This window comes from Rhinopithecus bieti, unplaced genomic scaffold (assembly GCF_001698545.2).
Source record: "Rhinopithecus bieti isolate Rb0 unplaced genomic scaffold, ASM169854v2 scaffold_9693, whole genome shotgun sequence".
In the NCBI taxonomy this organism is placed as follows: Eukaryota; Metazoa; Chordata; class Mammalia; order Primates; family Cercopithecidae; genus Rhinopithecus; species Rhinopithecus bieti.
Window position 1 is genome coordinate 735,488 of NW_016806178.1, and position 23,881 is coordinate 759,368.

The 23,881-nt window shown below is 55.8% G+C and overlaps 2 protein-coding genes across 4 annotated transcripts in view; both read left to right on the forward strand.

Moving 5' to 3' along the window:
- Positions 1–21,511, forward strand: CSK (C-terminal Src kinase). Of its 3 annotated transcripts, none has more exons than XM_017874949.1 (13): positions 1–615; positions 16,515–16,594; positions 16,897–17,010; positions 17,108–17,220; positions 17,555–17,774; positions 18,712–18,805; positions 18,983–19,048; positions 19,127–19,226; positions 19,316–19,406; positions 19,833–19,906; positions 20,006–20,201; positions 20,309–20,395; positions 20,644–21,511. In XM_017874949.1, exons 2-13 carry the CDS (start codon positions 16,580–16,582, stop codon positions 20,824–20,826), a joined length of 1,353 nt encoding a protein of 450 aa, XP_017730438.1. In that variant the 5' UTR covers positions 1–615; positions 16,515–16,579; the 3' UTR covers positions 20,827–21,511. The 3 variants fall into 3 exon arrangements, with proteins under 3 accessions (XP_017730438.1, XP_017730439.1, XP_017730440.1); XM_017874950.1 differs by lacking the exon at positions 1–615 and adding an exon at positions 5,541–5,635; XM_017874951.1 differs by lacking the exon at positions 1–615 and adding an exon at positions 5,905–5,979.
- LMAN1L (lectin, mannose binding 1 like) overlaps positions 21,447–23,881 on the forward strand; it is a 23,099-nt gene continuing 20,664 nt past the window's right edge. The window contains exon 1 of the mRNA XM_017874947.1: positions 21,447–21,569. Coding sequence (XP_017730436.1) covers positions 21,472–21,569 — 98 coding nt within the window. The 5' untranslated portion in view covers positions 21,447–21,471. The remainder of the gene's footprint in view (positions 21,570–23,881) is intronic.

Consider the following 23,881-nt stretch of genomic DNA (forward strand, 5'->3'; position numbering starts at 1 on the left):
GGCCGCCCTTCCCTCTCGCAGGCCTGCGAGCTTCCTCCAGGCGGAGCCCGGGCAAGGCCGAAGGTTGGCCGCCGCCGCCGAGCCCGCTGCTGCCTTTCCCGTTCCATGCCCCCATCCCGCGCCGTTGCCCGGGGGGTCCGTGCCGTGCGGGGTCCTGCGCCGCCGCCGCCATACCCGGGCCCCGCCGGTCCCTCCCGCCCCAGCAGCTCTGGACGCGCGGAGCCCGCGGTGGCGTGGAAGCGCGGAGGAGCGGCGGCCCCGATCGAGCGTCCGGGGCGGGCACCCGGCAGCCAGCGCGACCGTTCCAAAATCGAACCTCAGTGGCGGCTCTCGGATGCGGAACTTCTGCCGGGTCCGCGCGACTACATTGTTTCCTTCCCCCCGCCTCCCGCCCCCTTCCCCCGCCTTTCTTCCCTCCGCTACCCGGGCCCTGCGGCCGTCCCCCTGCCTCTGCCTGGCGGTCCCTCCTCCCCTCGCCTCGCACTCGTACCTCTTTGTACCGCACCCCCCGGGGACCCCTGTGCCCCTCCCCTTCCCCCTGACCGCATGGACCGTCCCGCAGGCCGCTGATGCCGCCCGCGGCGGGGTGGCCTGGACCGCAGTGCCCCAAGAGAGGTGAGTGCCTGGCCGTCCCGGAGTGTCCCCTGGAGGGAAGAGGGTGGAGGTCGCGCGTCTGGTCTCTGTTGCTGCCACTGTCGCATCCACTCCCATTCCCCCCTTCTCCTCTCTATCCCCTCTCTCCTTTACTCCCTTGCAAGGGTTCGAATTCTCCCAGGAGCCACTGTCAGAACCCAAATGGGAAGGGAGTGCACGAGGGACGTACTGCCCTGCAGCTCCACGGACTCATCTTCTCATCCCGAGTCCCCCGTCTGTGGAGCTCAGAGTAGGAGGTGGCTGGAGTCTGGAGGAAGAGGATCCGTATGGGCCAGGTCCCTAGAGAGAGTGCTGGACTCCCCTGCCGTTCCCTGTCCAGGGCCTCCCTGCAGGTGCCCTGACTTGCTTGGTTCTGACCCCTCCCTCATTATCCCACCATGACCCTGTGGGCTGCAAGCAAGCCCAGGGCCCAGTCACCTCGGGTGAGCAGTTAGAAGCCCAGGTCCTGGGACTGAGCCTGTCACCCTTGGCCTCTCAGAAGACCAGGCCTAAGCCAAGGGACCTCTGACCTTTGGGTGGGAAACTGGGCAGGCCTTCCGCCCGGGTGGAGGTAACTGAGCGTTAGTACCATGCCCCCACCTTCTGGCACCCTGGGGCACCCATTCTCCTAGGCTCTTTGTGGTCCAGACCAGGTGTCAGGAAGGGGTGTGTCCACCCAGCAGATTTTTGGAGCTTAACTACCAGTTCACTTCCCCGCCCATTTTGTACGCCGGAGAACCGAGGCTCAAGGGGAGAAGTTGCTACCCCAGGCCCCTAGTGGAGTTAGGCTGGCTATCCTCTCATCCCCAGCTCTGCAGGGCTGGATGACTGTGGGTAGAAGGAAACCAGGCAGGCACCGTCACCCAGTGGGTACACAGGCCCCCCAGCCTGGCCCCGGAGGGACTGTTGGTTGAGCACGTGCTTCCCTGCAGAGGGCTGGAGGGAGTGAAAGGGCTTCTGGCCCCAGCTGTGGCTGGGTCAGCTAGCAGGAGATGTGGGCAATGTGTGGTGTGGGGCCATCTGTGTTGTGTGGCAGGAAGGCCGGGTCCTGGCCCCGGCTCTGAGTTGAAACAACCTGGTGGTCAGTCATGACCCAGCGCTCCCCACACCTATGGCCCAGCTGGCACAGGAGCAGCCAAGTTCAGAATATAAATGGGGTCAGATGGGAACCGTGGAAGCCCTGTCTCCACTGGCAGCAGGCTACAGAGTGGGGACACCCAGGGGGCCTATTTTAAGCTCCTAGTACCCTGGCCATTCCAGTACCTTTCTTGGTTGTGGCCACAGCAGGAACAGGGCAAGGGCAGCAGGGGTGAAGTTGGGGCCTGGCAGGATCCTCTGGCCCAGGAGAGTAGGCATTGCCCTAGAGGGTGTTGAGTGGTGTCTGGGCTCCCTTGGAGCTGCTGGCAGTTTTGTCCTGCTGGGTCCCTGCTCACAATTTAGGTTTTTTTGTTTTTTCAGTTTTTTTTTGGCTGTCCTGACATGCACAGTGGAGGAGACCCAGATGTCCTGGGCCTGTGAGACTCCCCTCACATGGCCCCACACCCAGCCCTAACTTCCTTTCCAGCCTGAGGGACTGGGGCTGGAGCCTGACATGGTTGGCTCCCTCCCACCCCAAGCCAGCCTTTTTTATTTTTATTTTATTTTTATTTTACCAGCTGTGAGCTATGAGGGTACGACCCAGGGTCCCAGGGCCTTTGAAGAAAGGAGTCTGGCTTCTGGCCAGCACGTGTGCGGGGATGTGCTTTTCATTCATTCTGAGAGGGAGTGAGCTTGGTGCCCTCCTCCCTCTCAGAAGCGGCTGCTCTTCTCTCTGCATTGGGTCAGGGGCAAGGAAAGACCAGAAAATATTCCCATTTACCACTGCAGGGGGGCCAGACCCCAAAAGGCTGAGCCACACAGAGTGGCCCACGGCAAGGGTTGGAAAGTTTGGGGACAGAATGCAGCTTCCTCCAAACAAATATAGGTAGGGGTTGAAGCCCATGATCCACAGTGTGATGTGGCTGCCCCTCAAAGGGGGCAGATCTGTCTGGGTGCGGTTCTGGGCTCCATCTTTTGAAGGATTTTAAAACCTTGACAAGTCGTCTTCAAAGAACCAGGGATGTTGATTGAGTCTGGGAAAGAGAAAGTAGGGACAGATTCTCCTGTGTCTGAGGGACTGTCCCAAATGAGAAAGGCATCCCGTGGCAGAAGTTGTCCCAGACACCTGGGCCAGAGCTAGGGAGCAGGCGGGTCCCAGGGAAGTGAATCTGAGCTCATTCTAGGGAAACTGTGAATGTACTCATTTTCTTGATTTAGAAAATAACAAAACAGCGCTACAGGAAATTTAGAAAACGAACAAAAATCACCCACTATTTCTTCAGCAGGCAGTGACTGTGTTAGCATTTTGGAGTTCCCTGCTGGTCTTTTCCCCATCTTTTTCCTTCATCGCCGTTGTCACTGGAGTGTGTGTGCTGTGACACCTTTTTTCATGTAATACTGCGTCTGTGGGCATTTTCTCATGGTGCTACATGGTCTAAGTAACGTTGCTTCTAAAAAGCTACAGAATATTCCAGGCTGGCCTGCTGCAGCGCCATCACCCATACACTGGAGCGTGTGCATTTTTCCCCTCTGTTGCTGTTGTGGTTGTCATTACTGTGAGTCCCAAAAGCAGCCAGGGTGTTGGAGGGCACGGGCAACTTGGCACCCAACTGAATATGGGTTCCAGGCTCAGACATACCACTTAGACCCAGGGTGGAGGGACATTAGACAGGTCACTGACCTGCTGAGCTGCCTTTATATAAATAACAGGATGGTGACACCTACTTTAGAGGAAGGTGGAAGAACAGTGTCAACTAACTAACCAAGGGACTCTGAAGTGCCTGGCACAGTCCTTCCTGCACTCCCTCTAGGAGTAGGACTGGCATTGTTGAAGGAGTGTCAACTGCTGGCTGCCTCAACCTGTGGGGAAGGTGCCTGAGCCACGAGCCGATGTTGGCTGACCACTCACCTGGCAAAGAGGTGGTCTCTGCCTGGGGAGCCCCTCTGAACCCCCCTGGCCCTGAGGTTCTAGAATACTATGGCCAGTGCCCTTCCCTGCCCTCCCCTTTCCCCATTACCATGTGATTGCCTGGCCTACGGCATGGGGCTGGCCCTGGGAAGATGGGCTGCTGGTTAGGGTCCAGGACCTGACTCCACCGTTTCCCTTTCCAGTCTCCCAGCATCAGAGCTGAATAGACAAGGTATCTTCTTCTTTTTTTTTTTTTTTTTTTGGTGAGATGGAGTTTTGCTCTTGTTGCCCAGTCTGGAGTGCAATGGCATGATCTTGGCTCACCACAACCTCCGGCTCCCGGGTTTAAGTGATTCTCCTGCCTCAGGCTTCCAAGTTGGGATTACAGGCATGTGCCCTCACGCCTGGCTAATTTTGTGTTTTTAGTAGAGATGGGGTTTCTCCGTGTTGGTCAGGCTGGTCTTGAACTCCCGACCTCAGGCGATCTGCCCACCTCGGCCTCCCAAAGTACTGGGATTACAGGTGTGAGCCACCGCGCCCAGCCAACGAGGCCTCTTAAGAGCCTGGCTGCCTCCCGCCTCCCAGCTCTGGCTAGGTCAGCCCAGTTCAGCATTTTCCCAGAGGAAATAGAGGCCTGCTTAGCCTGAGACTTAGACAAGGAACCCAGGCATCCCGAACCCCAGCCCAAGAACAGCCATGCCAGCCTCATCTTCCCACCCTGTCCCAGTGGCCAAGGAAGGGAAGGAAGCTGGGAGATTGAGGGTAGGGGGATTCTGGAGCCTCCCAGAGCTTCCCAGGAGGGAGTTGGACACACCAGGAAACTCATGTGTTAGCCTCCCCCTTCTCAGCAGGTGTTCCCCAGGTCTAACCTGAGTGTGTTTCACTGTGACACACCTGCTTCCTCTTGTTCTGCTTTTATGGAGACCAGAGTAACTGGGAGTGCCCTCCTACAGCCACCCTGTGGGCAGTAGCAGGACATCGGTCTCTACTTGGCAACCCTGGGCCTAAGAGACTGTAGCCCCGGATGACCCTAGGGTGGCCCAGGACTAACCTAGGGAAGGGGTCCTCCCCCAGGTGGCCCATTCAGTGCAGAGGTCCCTTGGGCACACGACCTCAGACTCCAGCTGCCATACTCTGGCCGTGGAGTGTCTCCCTCCTCCCTGCTCTTAGTGTAAGGGAAGTGGGCATGACAGCAGCTGCCCTCCTGTCCCACAGCTTGGGATGGGATGAGGTCACAGGGTGGGGTCCGTCCCAAGATGCTGGCCTGGCCTGGCTCAGATGAGAACCCTTTGGGTGTTTCTCAGTTTCCCCCGCCCTTGGTTGGGGACAGGATGGGTGGAGGAGCAGGCCACCCCCAGCGCCCGGCAGGGAGCACTGCCTCCCTTCCTCCTCCCCTCTGGGTCCCTTCATCCAAGGGCTGGAAATAGAATCCGCTAAGTAATGATTAAAGTCAAATTCAGACCTAAAAATAAAAAGCTGGTGAAGGAAGAGCTGGTGCTCCCTGCATGGCTGAGGGGAGAAGTGAACAGGGAGAGGCTGGCTTTGGGTGGCTGAGCCCCTGCTCCTCGGGATCAGTACTTCACCAGTTGAGGGGGTGCTCTTTTATCTACCATGACGTGGCCCATTAAGTGTAGACAGCACCAATCAGGGCAGACTGGCAGGACCCATTAGAAAAAAAAAAAATCCCATTTTTCCCATGGGGAAACTGAGGCCCAGAAAGGAGAAGTGGTTTGTCCAGTGACTATTTGAGAGCTCCCCTCAGCAGGCCCCCAGGGACTGGAGGGCCCTGTGCAGCCCAGCCTGCCCTTTCTGCCTACTCAGTTTCTCTTCCTGGTTTTAAGGTGCTAAAATGAAGGCAGCTTCTCATCACACACTAGCTGTGCACACACCCTCCAACCGCAGCTTCCCTCCACCCCTCCTTCTGTGGTCTGGGCCCAGAGTCGAAGGAACAAGTAGAAGAGGCTGCTTGGTGCCTCCCTGGCTGTCCTGATCATGGCATGGTTGTAAGCCTTGTAGGTAGGTGAAAACCTGGGCATAATCTGCCCCACTTGGACCCTGGCTGCTGCTTCTCAGCCCAGCCTGACACCTGGTCCTCATGCAGACTCGCGTGTCTATCTGCAGCTTGTGCTGTCCATGCTGCAGGGAGACAGGAGGGAAGGATGAAGAACAAACCCTGAGAGCGCCTCTGCTGGCGGGTGGAGGAAACCAGGAGTCAGTGAGGGGAGGCCTGTGGTTCTCACTTCCTGGCAGGGCTGGTAGGAGCTCTGAAGCTGGGGCTGTGCGTGGGCTGGGGCAGCCTGGAGGGCCTCCCGGAGGGGAAGGGCCTGTGAAAGTCAAGAAACGTTTGAAGAAGAAGCATGGTAAGGAGAGAGGTCCTTCTTTGGAGCTTCTGCCCTCTCTGGGGCTGCTGGCTATTTTCTGTGTGTCCCTCGACAGGCTCTTGGCCTCTCTGAGAGGCCGGGGTGTGCAGACAAGCAAGAAGTGGGCACAGAAGAACTTCTGCTTCCCAGAGCAGAACAGCCAAGCTCTGGGCAGACCTTCCCTCGGTGCCCCCCACCTGTCCATTTTCAGGATGTCATCTGTCCTGCACAGGGAAAGGTGGGAAGAAAGGTCCCCTAACCAAGGTTCAGACAACTCTGAGCTCAAGTCCCCACACAGCTTGTTCCTCCTCTGCCAGAGATCACCAGTCCTTGCCCCATGGGGTGTTTGAAGGATTAAGTAACTAATGCAGTGCCCCAAACCCGGCTGGATCAGTAGGCTGTAACTCCCATGCTCTCATTCTGCAGCCTTCCTGCTAGAGCAGGGTGCTGGTAACGCCCCCATCTCCCTTAAGTAGTAGCAGCAAGTCTGTCCTTTGTGTTGGTCCCCACAGCTTTACCTTCTGAACTGTGTGTTCTGCGGGTCCTGGTTCTGAAGTGGGGAGACCAGAAATCTGGGGGCCAAAGTTCTAGACAGCTCATGGGCCTCCAGCCGTCAGTCTCCCCACCTAGAATGTGGCCCGGAGACTTTGGGGTGAGGGACAAGAACATGACTTTGAAGCGTTCGTTGAAGGTTAGTGCTGAGAGGCTATATGTAAATGCAGGCAAATGAAGATGCAAAGACCACATCCTGTGCTAAGGGGGTGGAGGAGCAGAGGCCTGGGTTAGGGCCCTGGGGAGGCCCAGAGTCCCCATTGCCCAGCGCACGTAGGTAATTAGGATCCTGAGCGGTAATTAGAAACCTTTCTGGGCCAGGAATGGCAGCCTCAAGCCGCAGCGGTGCCTGGGGAGGAGGCTCCCCATTAGCCTGCTCTAACCCCAGCCCCCACCTCTCCCAAACCGCTAGACGGGATTTCCGGTCCTACTGAACCATTGGGGGCAGGAAAAAAAAAGCCAGTGAGTTGCTGTAATTTGGTATTTATCCATTAAATCTGCCCCTCTCCTTCGGTCAGGGTGCTGACAGGAGCCCCGGGATGGGGGTAGGGCAGCGTGCACTGGAGCCAGAGCAGACATTCTTCTGTTCCTTCGTGACCCCCCAGGAGGTGTAGGCATCTCCAAGGTCCTGGCGCCCAATTCTGCTGCTGCCCACCCTGAGACACCTATGCAGTGGGGGTGCTGAGGGACCACCAGCACAGGCTGCAGGGGTCAGTAGAAGCCCTCCAGCACCCTTCCTTGCCTGATGTGCGGTGGGGAATGTCACAGTGCCTCAGCCTGGTGTTCTCTGCAGAACCAGAGGTGGGGCTGATTTTATTGCTGCCAAACTTGCCCAACTGCTGGTGGGTGCCCCGCCCTCCTTAGGTGCACTGCCCTTTGGAGGGGCGGGCCCAGATCTGAAACTTAATTCTGCGTGTATCTGTACTATGACCTGTAGGCCCTGCTCAGAGGCTCCCTGGGCCCCCATCCTGAACCTTCTTCAGTCTTCATTAACTCGCTCTGTACCACAGTTTGCAGTCTTAATCCTGGTCTACTCCAAGGCACCCCTCTCTCAGTCACTTTCCCCTAAAAGCCTTCTAGCTCCTGCTCCCCTCACCCTTCTTCCTGGAAGCCTTCCTGGGTAGCCCCTGTCTCACAGTCTGTGGAGGCACTGAGCACACCAGGCCATGGTTGACCATCCAGTAACCAGGAGGACAGGAGCCAGGTCTGTATTTTATAGGGGTTCCCAGCATCCAGCCCTGGCCTGTGCACAGAGAAGAGGCAGGTGAATGGTGACCTTGGGTCCCCAAAGGCAGGATCTCTCTTTTTTTTTTTTTTTTTTTTTTTTTTTGAGACGGAGTCTCGGTCTGTCGCCCAGGCTGGAGTGCAGTGGCGCAATCTCGGCTCACTACAAGCTCCGCCTCTCGGGTTCACGCCATTCTCCTGCCTCAGCCTCCTGAGTAGCTGGGACTACAGGCGCCCGCCACCGCGCCCGGCTAATTTTTTGTATTTTAGTAGAGACGGGATTTCACCATGGTCTCAATCTCCTGACCTTGTGATCCGCCCGTCTCGGCCTCCCAAAGTGCTGGGATTACAGGCGTGAGCCATCGCGCCCGGCCAAGGCAGGATCTCTTGAGTCCTTTCCTTCTCCACCCAGATATCCTGGCCCACCAAGCATGGCTCTGGGCACACAGGAAAGCTTCCAGAACACTGGCTCTAAGAATGAGAAGGCAAGGTGGACCTTGCTGTTGCCTGTTGCCTGTTGCCTGCAGTGGCTGTCCCCATCCCCCAGAGCATCCAGCTGGGTCCTGTGGCAGCACCAGAGTCTCCGGGGGCCATGGCCCTGAGTTCCCCCAGGTCTTTTGTGCACTTCCCTTTTCAGTGGGTATTTTTAGCTGGGTGTAAACAGTTACTGAAGGCTCCCACGCCCCATTAGGCAGCAGAGTTTTGGCAACGGGGGAAGGGCAAGGGAGCCCCTTGACCTCCCCTGGCCCTCAGCACATGCCTGGCCTTGGGGGTCTACAGCTGCTTCCAGGGTAGGAAAAGGGCAGCCTGGGAGTTTCTGGGCTCCCAGTTCTTTCTCCCCACTCCTCGTCAGCCTGGGCTCCCAAGAAAGGCCTGCCTGAGGCTGCAGCCACTGACCTCAGCGCTTGGGCACAATGCCAGCCTGTTCCCAGGACCCCAGCACAAGGGCTGCTGGGAGTCGGGTTTGGGGCAGGAAGTCAGAGTGAAGCACTGGTCCTGCCACATTCCAAGCCCCTTGTCCCCTAGCCCTGTGGGAATGGGGTGACAGCTGCTGTCCCTTTGGGGTTAACTGTAGTCCCATTGGTTATGAGACCTCTGTGTGGTACAGCCATGTACCACAAGCCTGACATCCCCTTTTGTTCGTTGGTTCATTCATTCATTCAGCACTCATTTCCTGAGCAGCCACTTTGGGCCCAGCCCATGCAGACGTGAATCAGATCCTCACTTTCCCCCTGCAGAGCTCCCAGTCCACCCTAAACCACAGGCCACAACCAGTGAGGTTCTCACTGGAGCACAGGGATGTGTGAGAGGCCTCGGAGGCCTCGGCACCCAACACAGCTGGGGACCCAAGGAAGGCTCCAGGGAGAGGTGGTTTACAAAAAGTTTCTTATTTCATTTTAAGGGGGAAGGTAATAGATGCATGTGGCTTTAAAAAAATAATAATACTTTTTTTAAAAGCCCAGAAGGACAAAATAGCAAATGAACAGTAAAAAGTAAGTTTCCCTTGAACTTGATCTCACTCGCCCTTCCCATCCTAGAAGCAACCTCTGTTACCAGTTTCCTCTGTCTTTCCAAAGATAATCAAGGCATATTTGAGTTTAGGGAGGTATTGTATTAATACCTCTTTAAAAACACAACTTGTAGTATTCCATAGAGAACCTGCACCTGGCTTTTTTTCACAGCCTGTTATGTTGAGTATTTCAAACCTACCAAAAAGTTGAAGTAATAGTATAATGAATATTCATATATCCTTCGTGCAGATTTGCGAGTTCTTAACATTTTGCCACATTTACTCTAGCTCTTCTTTTATCTACATATGCGTTTGTGTGTATTTTTTGCTGATTTGAGTGTTAGTTGTAGGCATTTGTATCTTTCACGGTAAGAACTTTAGCGTGTATCTCTTACATAATCATGTCATGATCACACTTAAGAAAATTGACGTTAATTCCATATTATTTGTTATGTCCATTTCCCCTGTCCCCAAGTGATTTTATAGCTGTTCCCCGACCACCCCTTGATATAGAATTCAATTCCAGATCATTCATTGAATCTTGTTGTCATGTTTCTTTAGTGTCCTATTTAATCTAGAACATTCTCCAGCCCTTTTTTTGTTTTGCTCTTTTATGACATTGACATGAAGAGTCCGGGCCAGTTGTTGTGGATTTGTCTGATTGCTTCTCCCTGGTTGGAGTCAAGTGGAACAGCTCTGGCCGGCACACCCCGCTGGGCGATGCAGAGTCCTCCTCCAGGAGGCACTTAGTGTCCATGTGTCGCCTTGCTGGTGATGCTTCGCTGGATCCCTTGGTTCCAAGGGTGTCTGCACGTCTCCGTGTAGAGCAGATGCTCCTTCGTCTTTCCAATTAGCCTGTGGGATGGGACTTGGAAGCTGTGTCTGTTCTGCTCCCCTGGCAACTTTTTCTTCAATGACTTGAGCTGGTGTTTTGCCGTTTTCCATACTCTATCATGGGGAGTGTTCACTATCGGCACCTAGAGATCTCCCTGGCCCCATCACAGCTTGAGCTATGCTGTCCCCTTTTAGGGACATCTTGTAATTTATCCACCCAGCCCCCCACTGAGGGACATAAGGGCTGTCTCTCCATCATCTCCTGCTACTACAGACAGCACTGGAGGGACTGTCCTGCTGTGTTTTTTTAAGGCATGGGTGCTCCAGAAGCATTTCCTCAGCTGCACCGCCAAGGTTGAGTGGAAGTCCCTCGGTAAAGAAGGAGAGAGTGGGAAGGGAATGGCAAGGCGGGGAGGGAGACAGGGCACAGGTGTCCTGGAAACGGCAGATGGGAAACAGGTCTGGCTAAGGTACCAGAAGCCAGCAAGTCCCAGAAAGGTCAAGTGACTTTCCCAAGGTCACACAGCAAGTTGATGGCAAAGCCAGGTGCAGGACTCAGAGCCTCTGACACCCAGGATGATGTTCCTGCACTGCTACATAGAGTAGCCCGACTCTTAAGTTTAACCCCAGGAAAGACCGCCTCTCTGTGCCTGACCCCTGCTGAGTTGTGGAATCCTAAGTTTGCAGTAGCTCCTCCCAGCCACTCTGGCTCTCAGCCTCTGGCCTGGAGTGGGAGGGTGGTCTCACCTTCTGGAGATGTTTTAAGAAGGGGACCCCAGCCGAGGCACTGGCTGGGAGGCCACTGAGCCATCTTGGCTGCGGTCTCTGACATCAGCACTTGGGTACAATGCCAGCCTGTTCCAGGACCCCAGCACAAGGGCTACTGGGAGCCAGGCTTGGGGTAGGAAGTCAGAGTGAAGCACCGGTCCTGCCACATCCCAAGCCCCTTGTCCCCTAGCTCTGTGGGGGTGGGTGATAGCTGCTATCCCTTTGGGGTTAACTTTGGAGTTAACTATAGTCTCATTGGTTATGGGACCTCAGTGTGATGTAGCCAGACTGGATTCCCCCTTTTGTTTGTTCATTTATTCATTCCTTCGGGGGGCTCATGATCCCACCAGGGAGGAACCGTCCAAGAGGGTTAGCAGCTCCCACTTGCAGGATGTCTGTGGCAAGGCATGCACCGTTCTGGTGCTAAGAGCCCAACTCCAGTCCTTACAGCAGCCCCCAGAGCCAAGGGTTATCACCAGTCCATTGCACAGATGGGAAAGCTGGGTCCTAGAGTCACAGCCAGCAGAGTAAAGGTGATGAGTTTAGCCCTCTTCCCTGTTTCGAGACCCTCTGAGGCCTTCAGAACCCAGCTCCTTGAGGCGGCCCACCCTGACCACTCCTAGGCTCACCCTTCCCTTAGTGCTGCCCCTGTGCCCCTCTTGGCTGCTTCTCCCTCCTCCCTCCTCCTTCCCCTCTCTCTTTCCCCTAGGCTAGTGTGGTCCCCATGGCAACTCCTGGGGCCTGTCAGGCAGGGAGGCACGGGGCTGTGGGTAGGGCTGGCTCAGCAGCTCAGGAGTTTGACACCTGAGTGGGACAGGATGCTCACTCAAGGTGTGGCCCTAGGGACGCCCGTCTTGCCCCTGTGGGGCAAGAACCCCAGATGAGAATTTGGGGTTCTCATCTGCAAAATGGGGATAATAATAGCTTGTCTGTCTCAGAGTTGTTAGAGGATATGATGAGCCATAACGTGCCAAGGACAGGGCCTGGCACAGAATAAGTGCTCAGAAAACAGGGCCTGTTATTATTTTTATTATTATCATCAAGGCAGTGAGGAGGCGGCGGTGGCAGCAGCTGTAGGCCAGGAAGGGAGTGTTTGCAAACTGACAGCTGGAAGGGTGACTAACAGCGCAGCAGCCTCCGCACCCCGCTGTGGTGGCAGGGAGTTTGGGGAGGAAGAGGGAGGCATGGGGATGTGGAATGCTAGCAGGGCCCCTATTCAGAAGGACCTAAAGGTTGGGGGCCCAGCCAGCCCTAGTGGCACCCTAATTCAAGCTCTGTCACCCCTAACTAGCTATGTGACTTCAGGCAAATTGTTCAACCAGTTGAGCCTCAGTTTCTGCTTCTGTAAAATGGAGGTAAGAGGGTTAGAAGAGCTCATAATCCTCCTTCCCTCCCCGCCACCCCCACCCCCACAGCTTACAGTCCATGGGAGGCCGGGGCAAGGGGTCCCCGCCATCCCTACCTCCACAGCTTACAGTTCACGGGAGGCAGGGGCAAGGGGTGGTTCCTGTACTCAGTGGTGACTGAGTCATGTGGATGGAGGCAGGTTTCAGGCTCATCCTCCTTGGGCCTCAGTGTCCCTGCCTAAATAGCAGGAGTTGATGGCCTGGCCTCTGGGAATAGGAAGGGCCTGTGTTCTGGGAGGAACAGAAGCTCTTTCGTCCAGGGGATGGGGCAGGTGTGCACCAGATACTTCCAAGTTCAGGGTTTCTTTCCAGCCCCTCCTCAGCCAGCTTGCAGGGGATCCCTGTCCTCTCCTTCAGTGTAAGTAAGGGATGTGAGACTTAGAAGGGTTGAGTCACTCACCCTAAGTCGCACAGCCAACAGAGCCAAGTATTAAGCCCAGGCCTGACTATAGAGCCAGGTGTGTGGCCTGGAAGTGTTGGTTCTCCCTGGCTGTCTCCTCCCCAGCTCCTTCTGCTCTCCACAATCACATGCTCCCCTGCCCCATCACCCTCAGAATCAAACCCTGGTTCCTCACATTGGCAGTGGAAGCCCCCCTGCTCCCTGGCAGAGTTTATGCCAGGCCCACTTGAAACCATCCCCTACAGTGTCCCCTGAGCAGCGGTGGTCAGGGTGGACTCTGGAAGCATGTGGGGTCCTAGAGCCCCAGATGGGCAGGGTCTGCCTCCCCTCTTCCCTCACCATCGGCTTCCACCTGGGCCAGTTTCTCACACTGTGCCGGTCCCCTGCCTGACACTGTTGCTCAGACTGCTACACCAACTCGGGTGCCTTCCCTGGCCCGCCCTCTGCGTGTCTAAGCCCTGCAATCTTCAGGGCTCAGCCCCAGAGCTCCCTCCTCTAGGGAGCCTGCCTAAGCTCTGCAGTCCCTGCCTACTTTGCACCCCCAGCACTTTGCACTAAAATGTCTTCTCCTATGCCACTGCACTCCAGTCTGGGCAACAGAGCAAGACTCCATCTCAGTAATAATAATAAAATAAAATGTCTTCTTCCATTGGGGTAGGTAGCAATATTTGTGACTGTCAGGCTAGCCCCCAGACCTTATCCATTGTATCAAAGAGCCCAGCAAAGAGGCTCGTGGAGGAGTTTCTCTTCTAACACATTGTGACCACAAAGATGCCACTGGCTCTTTCTCAGCCTCAGTTTCTTCACCTGTAGGAAGGAAATAGTAGTTCCAGCCCCTGTGCTTCCTGAGACAGGTCCCAGGGGGCCCTGGGCTGGGACTACAAAGTATGTGTGTGCAGATAGGTGGGTTGCTGCTCTTAGGGAATGGGGTTGACTAGGGTAGCTTTTTTGGGGAGTCAACTTTATTGAAGTAAATATACGGTTGACCCTTGAACAACACAGGAGTTGAGGGCATCAGCCTCCTCCCTGCAGTCAAAAAAGTGTATATTAGCTTTTGACTCCTCAAAAACTTTACTACTAATAGCCTTTTGTTGTCAGAAAGCCTTGTAGATAAAGTTGACACTCATTTTGTTACATATATTATATACTGTATTCTTACAATAAAGTAAGCTAGTGAAAATAAAATGAGAAAATCATATGGCCAGGTGCAGTGCCTCATACCTGTAATCTCAGCACATTGGGAGGCCAGGGCAGGCGGATCACTTGAGGCCAGGAGTTCGAGACCCGCGTGGCCAATATGGTGAAACCCTGTATCTACTAAAAATACAAAAATTAGTCTGCTGTGGTGGGCACGCCTATGATCCCAGCTACTCAGGTGGTCGAGGCATGAGAATCACTTGAACCTGGGAGGCAGAGGTAGTTGCAGTGAGCCGTGAGTCACCCCACCACTGCACTCCAGCCTGGGCGACAGAGTCTCACTCTGTCTCAAAAAAAAACAGAAAAGAAAATCATAAGGAAGAGGAAATATATCTACTGTTCTTTAAGTGGAAGGGGATCATTATGAAGGTCTTCATCCTTCACATTGAGTAGGCTGAGGAGGTAGAGGAAGAGTTGGTCTTGCCATCACAGAGTTGGCAGAGGTGGAGGCGAAGGAGGTGGAAAGGGAGGCAGAAAACGCAGGCACACCCGGTGTAACTTATTGAAAAACATCCAGCCACGTGTGGTGGCACATGCTGATAGTAACAGCTACTCAGAAGGCTGAGGCAGGAGGATTGGCTGAGCCCAGGGGTTTGAGGCTGCAGTGAGCTATGGTCACGTCACTGCACTCCTGCCTGGGCAATAGAGTGAGACCGTTTCTCAAAGAAAAAAGGAAAAAAATCCATGTGTAACTGGACCTGCGCAGTTCAGACCCAAGTTGTTCAACGGTCAACTGTACACCAAAAAGTGTGCCGATCACAAGGGTACAGCTCAGTGAACTGTCACAGAGTGGACCCACTTCATGATTCGGCTCAGACAGATAACCAATCCCACAGGTCCCCTTGCATTCCTTCCAGTCTCCCTGTACCAAGAGCAGCTATCCTGACAGCATGGATTAGTTTGGCCAGATTTTGAACTTTATTCATATGGAATTATATAATATGTACTTTTCTGTGTCTGGCTTCTTGGTTAACATTTTATTTATTTATTTATTTATATTTTTTTTTTTTTTTTTTTTGAGGACAGAGGTCTCGCTCTGTCGCACCAGGCTGGGGAGTGCATGTGGCCGGATCTCAGCTCACTGCCAAGCCTCCATGCCTCGCCTGGGTTTACGCCATCTCTACCTGCGCTCAGTTCCTCCCGAGTAGCTGGACTACAGGGTGCCGCGCCATCTCGCGCCGGCTAGTTTTTGTGCACTTTTAGTAGAGACGGGGTTTCACCACGTTAGCCAGGATGGTCTCGATCTCCTGACCTTGTGATCCACCCATCTTGGCCTCCCAAAGTGCTAGGATTACAGTATTTATTTATTTAGAGGCAGGATCTCGCTCTGTCACCCAGGCTGAAGTGCAGTGGTGTGACCTTGGCTCACTGTAGCTTTGACCTCCCCAGGCTCAAGTGATCCTCCCACCTCAGCCTCCTGAGTAGCTGGCACTAAAAGCACGCAGCACCGCCCTCAGCTAATTTTTGTATCTTTAGTAGAGACTGGGTTTCACCATGTTGCCCAGACTGGTCTTGAACTCCTGGGTTTAAGCCATCTGTCTGCCTCAGCTTCCCAAAGTGCTGAGATTAGAGCTGTGAGCCACTGTGCCTGGCCATCATTATGTTTCGGAATTTATCAGGATTGGCCAGGCACAGTGACTTATACCTGTAATCCCAGCATTTTGGGAGGCTGAGGCGGGTGGATCACCTGAGGTCAGGAATTTGAGACCAGCCTGGCCAACATGGCGAAACCCCATCTCTACTAAAAATACAAAAATTAGCCGGGTGTGGTGGTATGTGCCTGTAATCCCAGCTACTCAGGAGGTTGAAGCAGGAGAATAACTTGAACTCAGGAGGCGGAGGTTGCAGTGAGCCGGAATTGTGCTACTGTACTCCAGCCTGGGCGACACAGCCAGACTCCATCTCAGAAAAAAAAAAAAAAAAAAAAAAACAAGGAAAAGAAATTCATCAGGGTTATTTGATGGTTGGAGTTTGTGTTGGAGTTTATTTGATGATTGGAGTTTGCTGCCGTTCATAGTCCCTTTTGTGAATATGCCACTGTTTATCCATTTTCCTCTGGATCGGCATCTGGGCAGCTCCCAGTTTGAGGTTTATTACTAAGCATGCCGCTTGTAGCCCTCCTATGTCTGTCTAAGTAGACACATGCCCTGTGTCCTCTTGGTGTATACCTAGAAGTGGGGTTGGTATACATTTAGAGATGCCCAGGCAGGCTTTTGCAGGTGAAGGACCTGAGGGCCCACAGCATAAGGGACTTTCCCAGATCACACAGCCCCTTCTCAGAGCTGCCCCAGGGCCCTTTTCCCCACAGAACAGTAGCTGGAACTAGGCCTGGGGCTGATGGGGCCGATGGGCAGTTGGCTGTAGTCCTGCTAGCCCTCTAAGCCCCCTTGGCTCCTTTCTGTCAGTCTTGAAAGGGCCCCTGTGGCCTTAGGGTTGGTGGCTCCCTCTGTCCCTGGGGGTCCTCAGCCTTCACGCTCCTCTACCCAGTACCGTCAGCCTGCCAGGACTGGAGAGAATGGCCCGTGTGTCAAATTCCAGCGCAGGATGCTCTTGGCACCTGTTTACGCCCAGTGAGGAGCCAGATCTCAGCAGTTGGGGGGCATTTCTTCACACTCCTCCTCATTCTGCATGCTCTTCCCCACAGGTCTAATGGTACCAAGTGACAGGTCGGCTTTACTGTGACTCGGGGACACCAGAGCTCCTGAGAAGATGTCAGCAATACAGGTACCACAAGGGTGAGGGTCTGGGACATGCAAGCATTCCCACCAGCCCTGGCGGGGTGCTTAGTGGAGGAGAGAGGATGCAGCTTAGATCAACCCACTCCCCTTTTTCCCAGCACTCAGTCAGACATAGGCCGGGGGAAGTGGGGGAGTCTCAACAGGAAGGGACCCAGGGCTCGTTCTCTGGGCAGAGCACCTCACCCAGGCTCACAGAGGCCAGCTTAGAGGCTGTGACCACGAGGGTGTCCGGGCAGGTGGCTGGAGGGGTCCCAGGCTGCACCTGCCCACCTGTCACCTGTCCTACAGGCCGCCTGGCCATCCGGTACAGAATGTATTGCCAAGTACAACTTCCACGGCACCGCCGAGCAAGACCTGCCTTTCTGCAAAGGAGACGTGCTCACCATTGTGGCCGTCACCAAGGTAATCAGGTGGCGCCCACCCCATCCTCCCACTGCTGGGCCTTCCCTCTGCAGGGGGAGGTGGGCCTGAGAGCATGTCTGGGCTGCCCTCTCCCCAGGACCCCAACTGGTACAAAGCCAAAAACAAGGTGGGCCGTGAGGGCATCATCCCAGCCAACTACGTCCAGAAGCGGGAGGGCGTGAAGGCGGGTACCAAACTCAGCCTCATGCCGTGAGTACTACAAGGAGGGGTTGGGGAGGGAAGGGGCCCTGGTCCTCCTGGAGAAGCATCAGGAACAAGCAGGGAGGCCAGAGTGAGGGGCTGGGGTGTTGGGGAGGGCTTCAGGAGGGAGGTATAGGGCACGGGTCCGGGACCTCACAGAGCAGGGCTGGAGGCAGAGGCAGGAGGGTGTCGAAGAAGGGACAGGGAGCAGAAGAGGAGGGCCTCAAATGCCTGACTGAGCGAGTGTGAGCCACGGGTGCCAAGCAGAGGGAAACCCTTCAGAAAGGGGAGCCAGGGTCAGTACCTTTGGGCCACCGTGACCTCCGGCCCTGCTGCTCCCCAGTTGGTTTCACGGCAAGATCACACGGGAGCAGGCTGAGCGGCTTCTGTACCCACCGGAGACAGGCCTGTTCCTGGTGCGGGAGAGCACCAACTACCCCGGGGACTACACGCTGTGCGTGAGCTGCGACGGCAAGGTGGAGCACTACCGCATCATGTACCATGCCAGCAAGCTCAGCATCGACGAGGAGGTGTACTTTGAGAACCTCATGCAGCTGGTGGAGGTGAGCTGGGGGGTATCTGTGGGTCCTCGCTCCCACCCTCACACACCCTAAACCCATCTGGGGCCTTTGCACATAGCCCTGGCTTCTAGCTCCTGCCCCACTGCTTCTGCCGGGTGACCAGGCATGTGGGGCAGCTTCTGTGAGCCCTCGTTTCCTCACACCTTGGTGGAGCAGCTGCTGTGTGCCAGGACTCACCTCTGACCCCACAGTGCCAGCCCGAGGAGGGGAGCCTTATCCTCATTTTATAGACCAGGAGTCGATGGTTCAGAGCAGTTAGGGGACCCACCTGAGGTCACACAGCTATAATTTGGTGCCAGGACTAGATTCTGAATCTGTCTGATCCCAGAGCTAACTTTCCTCCAGCCACTCACAGACCTGCATGCCCAGAAGTGTGTGCAGAAGCATGAGCCATGCGCCTTGATCACCAGGGCACCTGAGGCTCTCGCACCTGCATGGACATGCCCATGGGTCCCTGCAGCTTCCCAGGCCCGCTCTGCCAGTCCTGGCCAGGCCACACCTGGCATCCGGTAGCCACAGGCAGCCTCCCGTGTCCCTCTGTATTTACTCTCATCTCCCTCCCCTGCTGGCCTGGCTTGGCCTGTGGCAGGTGAGGGTGGGGTCCTGGGCACTCCTGGCTAGAGGCTGGTGTCAGGACCGAGCCATAGGTTGCCCTCTGCATTGGATACCGGTGGGGTCCAGAGTGGTAGCAACAGCTGAGTGTCCAGCAGCCACATGTAGGGTGGCATGGGAAATGGGCCATACGTCATGATCCGGGACTTCCCTAACCCCTGCCCTACCAGCAATGGGGAGCCCTCCCCACTCAGTGACTCCAGGCTGGGCGGGGCCGGCCTCTGCCGCCCCCTGGTGGTCAGGCCTGGACGGTGCATATGGGGCACCTTGGGCTGTCTCTGAGCACCCTGCCCCCCACACCCTGCAGCACTACACCTCAGACGCAGATGGACTCTGTACGCGCCTCATTAAACCAAAGGTCATGGAGGGCACGGTGGCAGCCCAGGATGAGTTCTACCGCAGTGAGTGCACCCCACCCCAGACCTCTTGCCCACCCACCTCCTCCCACGCAGGCTTCCTGGCACTGCCCCCCTCCAGGAACCTCCAGAGAACCCCATGTGCTTGATAGTCCAGTCAGCCTCTGTCATCCCAGCCATGTCCCTAGCAGCCTCCAGGCCCTCACTGGCCCCTCCCCGCAGGTGGCTGGGCCCTGAACATGAAGGAGCTGAAGCTACTGCAGACCATTGGGAAGGGGGAGTTCGGAGGTGAGCTGGGCCGGGCTGCCTGAGGGGGGGCGCCAAGGGACTCAGAACTTGGGAACAAGCCGACCTCTCTGCCCCCAGACGTGATGCTGGGCGATTACCGAGGGAACAAAGTCGCTGTCAAGTGCATTAAGAACGACGCCACCGCCCAGGCCTTCCTGGCTGAAGCCTCAGTCATGACGTGAGTGGGGGCGGGGTAGGGGGGAGGTTGGCCTAGGCTAGGAGTGAGGCTCCGGCTTCCCCTTTCTGACCACTCTCGTCCTGCCCCAGGCAACTGCGGCATAGCAACCTGGTGCAGCTCCTGGGCGTGATCGTGGAGGAGAAGGGCGGGCTCTACATCGTCACTGAGTACATGGCCAAGGTGGGAACCTGCTGAGACCCAGCACTCGGACTTTCCAACTGGCCCGAAACCCCCACTGTGCTCTGGGGCCCCTGCTCCCTCGGTCCCCCGACCCCAAGTGAGCTTTGAGGTCACCAGGCCTGGGCTTTTGTCCTGGTTTAGCATTTATTGACTGCAACCTTGGACAAATCATGTCACCTCCAAGCCTCAGCATCACATCTGGAAAATGGAGATAATAACAGCTTATCCCAGAGATTTGTGAGAGTCAAGGGATAAGGCATGAATAACACAGAGCAGTGTCCAGCACGGATGTCCTGGCCCCTCCCCACTCCTTCCCTGTCTCACACCTCCTTGGAGTGTCAACACCCACTGGGCCCCAGCCTGCTGTGTGAGAGGGCTGCAGGGCACATCTGACCTCTGGGCCTGGTCTGTCCTTCCTTCCCCCAGGGGAGCCTCGTGGACTACCTGCGGTCTCGGGGTCGGTCAGTGCTGGGCGGAGACTGTCTCCTCAAGTTCTCACTGTGAGTGAAGCAGCCTCTTGGATGGGTAGGGTTTGAGGGGTACCCTGCCCCGCTATGGGGGTCCCAGTCTGAGGGGACGTGTACCTGGCCTACCCCCAGAGATGTCTGCGAGGCCATGGAATACCTGGAGGGCAACAACTTCGTGCATCGAGACCTGGCTGCCCGCAACGTGCTAGTGTCTGAGGACAACGTGGCCAAGGTCAGCGACTTTGGTCTCACCAAGGAGGCATCCAGCACCCAGGACACGGGCAAGCTGCCAGTCAAGTGGACAGCCCCTGAGGCCCTGAGAGAGAAGGTGGGGCAGGCCTCCCCTGGGGCCTACAGAGGTGGGCAGGAGTCCTGGGTCACTCCCCACCCCTAGAGTCCCGGGATCTGACGCTACTGTTTACATCCACATGGCAGAAATTCTCCACTAAGTCTGACGTGTGGAGTTTCGGAATCCTTCTCTGGGAAATCTACTCCTTCGGGCGAGTGCCTTATCCAAGAATTGTGAGTATAGGTACTGGGATCAGGGTGGCTCTTGGAGCAACGGAGGGGTTGGCAGGGGCATGAGTCTCCTTGGGCCCTGCCTCCCCAGTCAAGGCCTGGAAGCCTCGGGCCTGCCCTGGGGAGCTCACAGGCCACTCTGCGGGCCTGGGTCTGGGGCAGAGCTGATGGGCATCCCTGAGAGGCTGCTGGGTAGATGTCTTCTCTGGGGCCAGGCCCTGGACTGACTCCTGCCATCCTCCTGGCCACAGCCCCTGAAGGACGTCGTCCCTCGGGTGGAGAAGGGCTACAAGATGGATGCCCCTGATGGCTGCCCGCCCGCAGTCTATGAGGTCATGAAGAACTGCTGGCATCTGGACGCCGCCATGCGGCCATCCTTCCTACAGCTCCGAGAGCAGCTTGAGCACATCAAAACCCATGAGCTGCACCTGTGACGGCTGGCCTCCGCCCAGGTCGTGGGCCTGTGGGGACTGAACCTGGAAGATCATGGACCTGGTGCCCCTGCTCACTGGGCCCGAGCCTGAACTGAGCCCCAGCGGGCTGGTGGGCCTTTTTCCTGCGTCCCAGCCTGCATCCCTCCGGCCCCGTCTCTCTTGGACCCACGTGTGGGGCCTGGGGAGCCCACTGAGGGGCCAGGGAGGAAGGAGGCCACGGAGCGGGAGGCAGCGCCCCACCACGTCGGGCTTCCTTGGCCTCCCGCCGCTCGCCTTCTTAAGAGTTTTATTTCTTTCCTTTTTTGAGATTTTTTTTCCGTGTGTTTATTTTTTATTATTTTTCAAGATAAGGAGAAAGAAAGTACCCAGCAAATGGGCATTTTACAAGAAGTACGAATCTTATTTTTCCTGTCCTGCCCGTGAGGGTGGGGGGGACCGGGCCCCTCTCTAGGGACCCCTCGCCCCAGCCTCATTCCCCATTCCGTGTCCCATGTCCCGTGTCTCCTCGGTCGCCCCGTGTTTGCGCTTGACCATGTTGCACTGTTTGCATGCGCCCGAGGCAGACGTCTGTCAGGGGCTTGGATTTCGTGTGCCGCTGCCACCCGCCCACCCGCCTTGTGAGATGGAATCGTAATAAACCACGCCATGAGGACACCGCCGCCCGCCTCGGCGCTTCCTCCACCGAGCCTGCCTGTCCTGCCCGGTCGTCCCTCCCATGCCATCTTGTCCATCCCCCTGTCTCTGTGAGTGGGGCTGGGTGGGGAGCATGGCCGGGGGATGTAGCCGCCGCTTTGTGTCAGCTGCACGAGTGAGTGTCCTGTGTTTGCCCTCGGGGAAGTGCTCACCACCCGCCCCACTGTCCAGCTACCACCGAGCCCGGCTCTGGAGCCCCATCCACAGGATGCTGTCTGGGGGTTCCAGCTGCCTCCCCTGGTGTGTTGTTCAAGCCTGCAGCACAAGGAGGGCTAGAGCCAGGGATGGGAGGGAGCCCAGGCCTGCACAAATGGGAACGGGATTCTAGTCAAGCCCCCTGTGCGAGAGAGAAAAAGCAATGGTGGGCCCGGTGGGCTTCCTCTGGTAGGAAGAGAAGTGTCTCATGCCTGAGAAGATGCTGACCTGGAGGGGGACAAGAAAGCTCCTGGTGGTTCTCCAGTTTTACCCATGATGTCACAGCTTTGCCCTGTCCCCACCCCTGCCATGTGCCAGGCCTGATGTCATACCAGACTTGGCAGGGGCTGAGGATGCAGGGCAGAGAGGAAATCTTGGCACCTTCCAGTCAGGGGGACACCCTCCCCACCCCACCTTGTCAGGGCACATACAGGGAATGTGGACCAGCTATGAGATTTTCTCCCCTCACGCAGGTTGTCCAGGGGCAGTGGTCAGTACAGAACCTCTGAAGGTGTGAGGAGGCTTCACGTATTCCCTGAGGCAGGCAGGTGGGGTGTTCCCCTTGTCCTGTTGTGGCCCTGACCCTTCCTCTACCAGCCAACAGGACCTGAAATCCAGGGAGATCTGACTTTGAAGTCTACCTTGTGTCTGCTCCTCAGCCCCGCTGTAGTTCCATCCACCATGATCTCTCCTGGCCCAGTGCAACAGCCTCCTTGCCACCTCCACTCCATCTTCTCTGCACACTGCCAGACTAATTTTTCTAAAACTACACCATTCATTCAACAACAAATATTTGAATACCTACTGTTTGCTAGGACTGGGGTTCATCAGTAAGCAAAACACACCCTGTGGAGTCCACAGTTGGGAAGATAATCAAATAGTCACATATAGGCGGTGACAAACTTAAGTGCTACATGAGGAACACAAAACATGGGAATCTTTGTAGATCAGGGAGGGCTTCTGGAAAGAAGCAGCATTTAAGCTGAGATCTGAAGCGGAATGAACAGGTTGTACGGCAGGAGTTAGCAGCATTCCAGGAAGAGATGCTGAGACTGGAGGGAGGGCAGCTTTGTCAGATCTCCAAGAAGGTGGGTGAGGATGTACAAACAGCCAGGCCTGAGAGGTGAGACTGTGGCTGTGGCAAAGACTTGGCTTTTATCAAACAGAATAATGGGAAGCCAACGACAAGTTTCATCAGGAAGGTGACATGTCAGATAATCTTTTTTTTTTTTTTTTTTTGAAATGAAGTCTCACTCTGTCACCCAGGCTGGAGTGCAGTGGTGCCATCTCAGCTCACTGCAACCTCCATCTCCTAGGTTCAAGCGATTGTCCTACCTAAGCCTCCCAAGTTACTGGGATTACAACAGGCATGTGCCACCACACCTGGCTAATTTTTGTATTTTTAGTGGAAACGGGGTTTCACCGTGTTGCCCAGGCTGGTCTCAAACTCCTGACCTCAAGTCATCCACCACCTCAGCCTCCCAAAGTGCTGGGATTACACGCGTGAGCCACTGCACACGGCCCAGATATGTGTTTTTGAAACCACCGTAGCTACTGGTAGAGGAGTTTCAGGGAGTACAGTGAGGACTGGTCCAGATGAGAGACGGTCTCCAGAGAGATTTAGCTCCAGAGCTAAAATTGACCGAACTTGGCTATGGATTCAGTGTGAGGGTGGAGGAGCAGGAGGGGCCACAGCAAGGCCTGACTGAGCAGAACGGATGCAGGGAGGGCAGCGGGGGCATCCGCTGAGCGAGGACGGGAGACTCATGCTTAGGAGGGAGCATCACGAGCTCTGTTAAGGGCATGTTAAGGTTTTTGTTATTTTGATAGAGGGTCTCGTTCTGTCGCCCAGGCTGGAGTCCAGTGGTGCACACACAGCTCACTACAGCCTTGACCTCCCAGGCTGAAGCAGTCCTCCTGCCTCAGCCTCTCAAGTAGCTGGGACTACAAGTGATCAGCCACCATGATCGGCTGATTTTTAAATTTTTTGTAGAGACAAGGTCTCCCTATGTTGCCTAGGCTAGCCTTGAACTCCTGGGCTCAAACAGTCCTCCTGCCTCAGCCTCCCAAAGTGTTGGGATTATGGGCGTGAGCCACCACACCCAGCCACACATTGAGGTTTTTTTTTTTTTTTTTTTTTTTTTTTTTTTTGAGACGGATTCTTGCT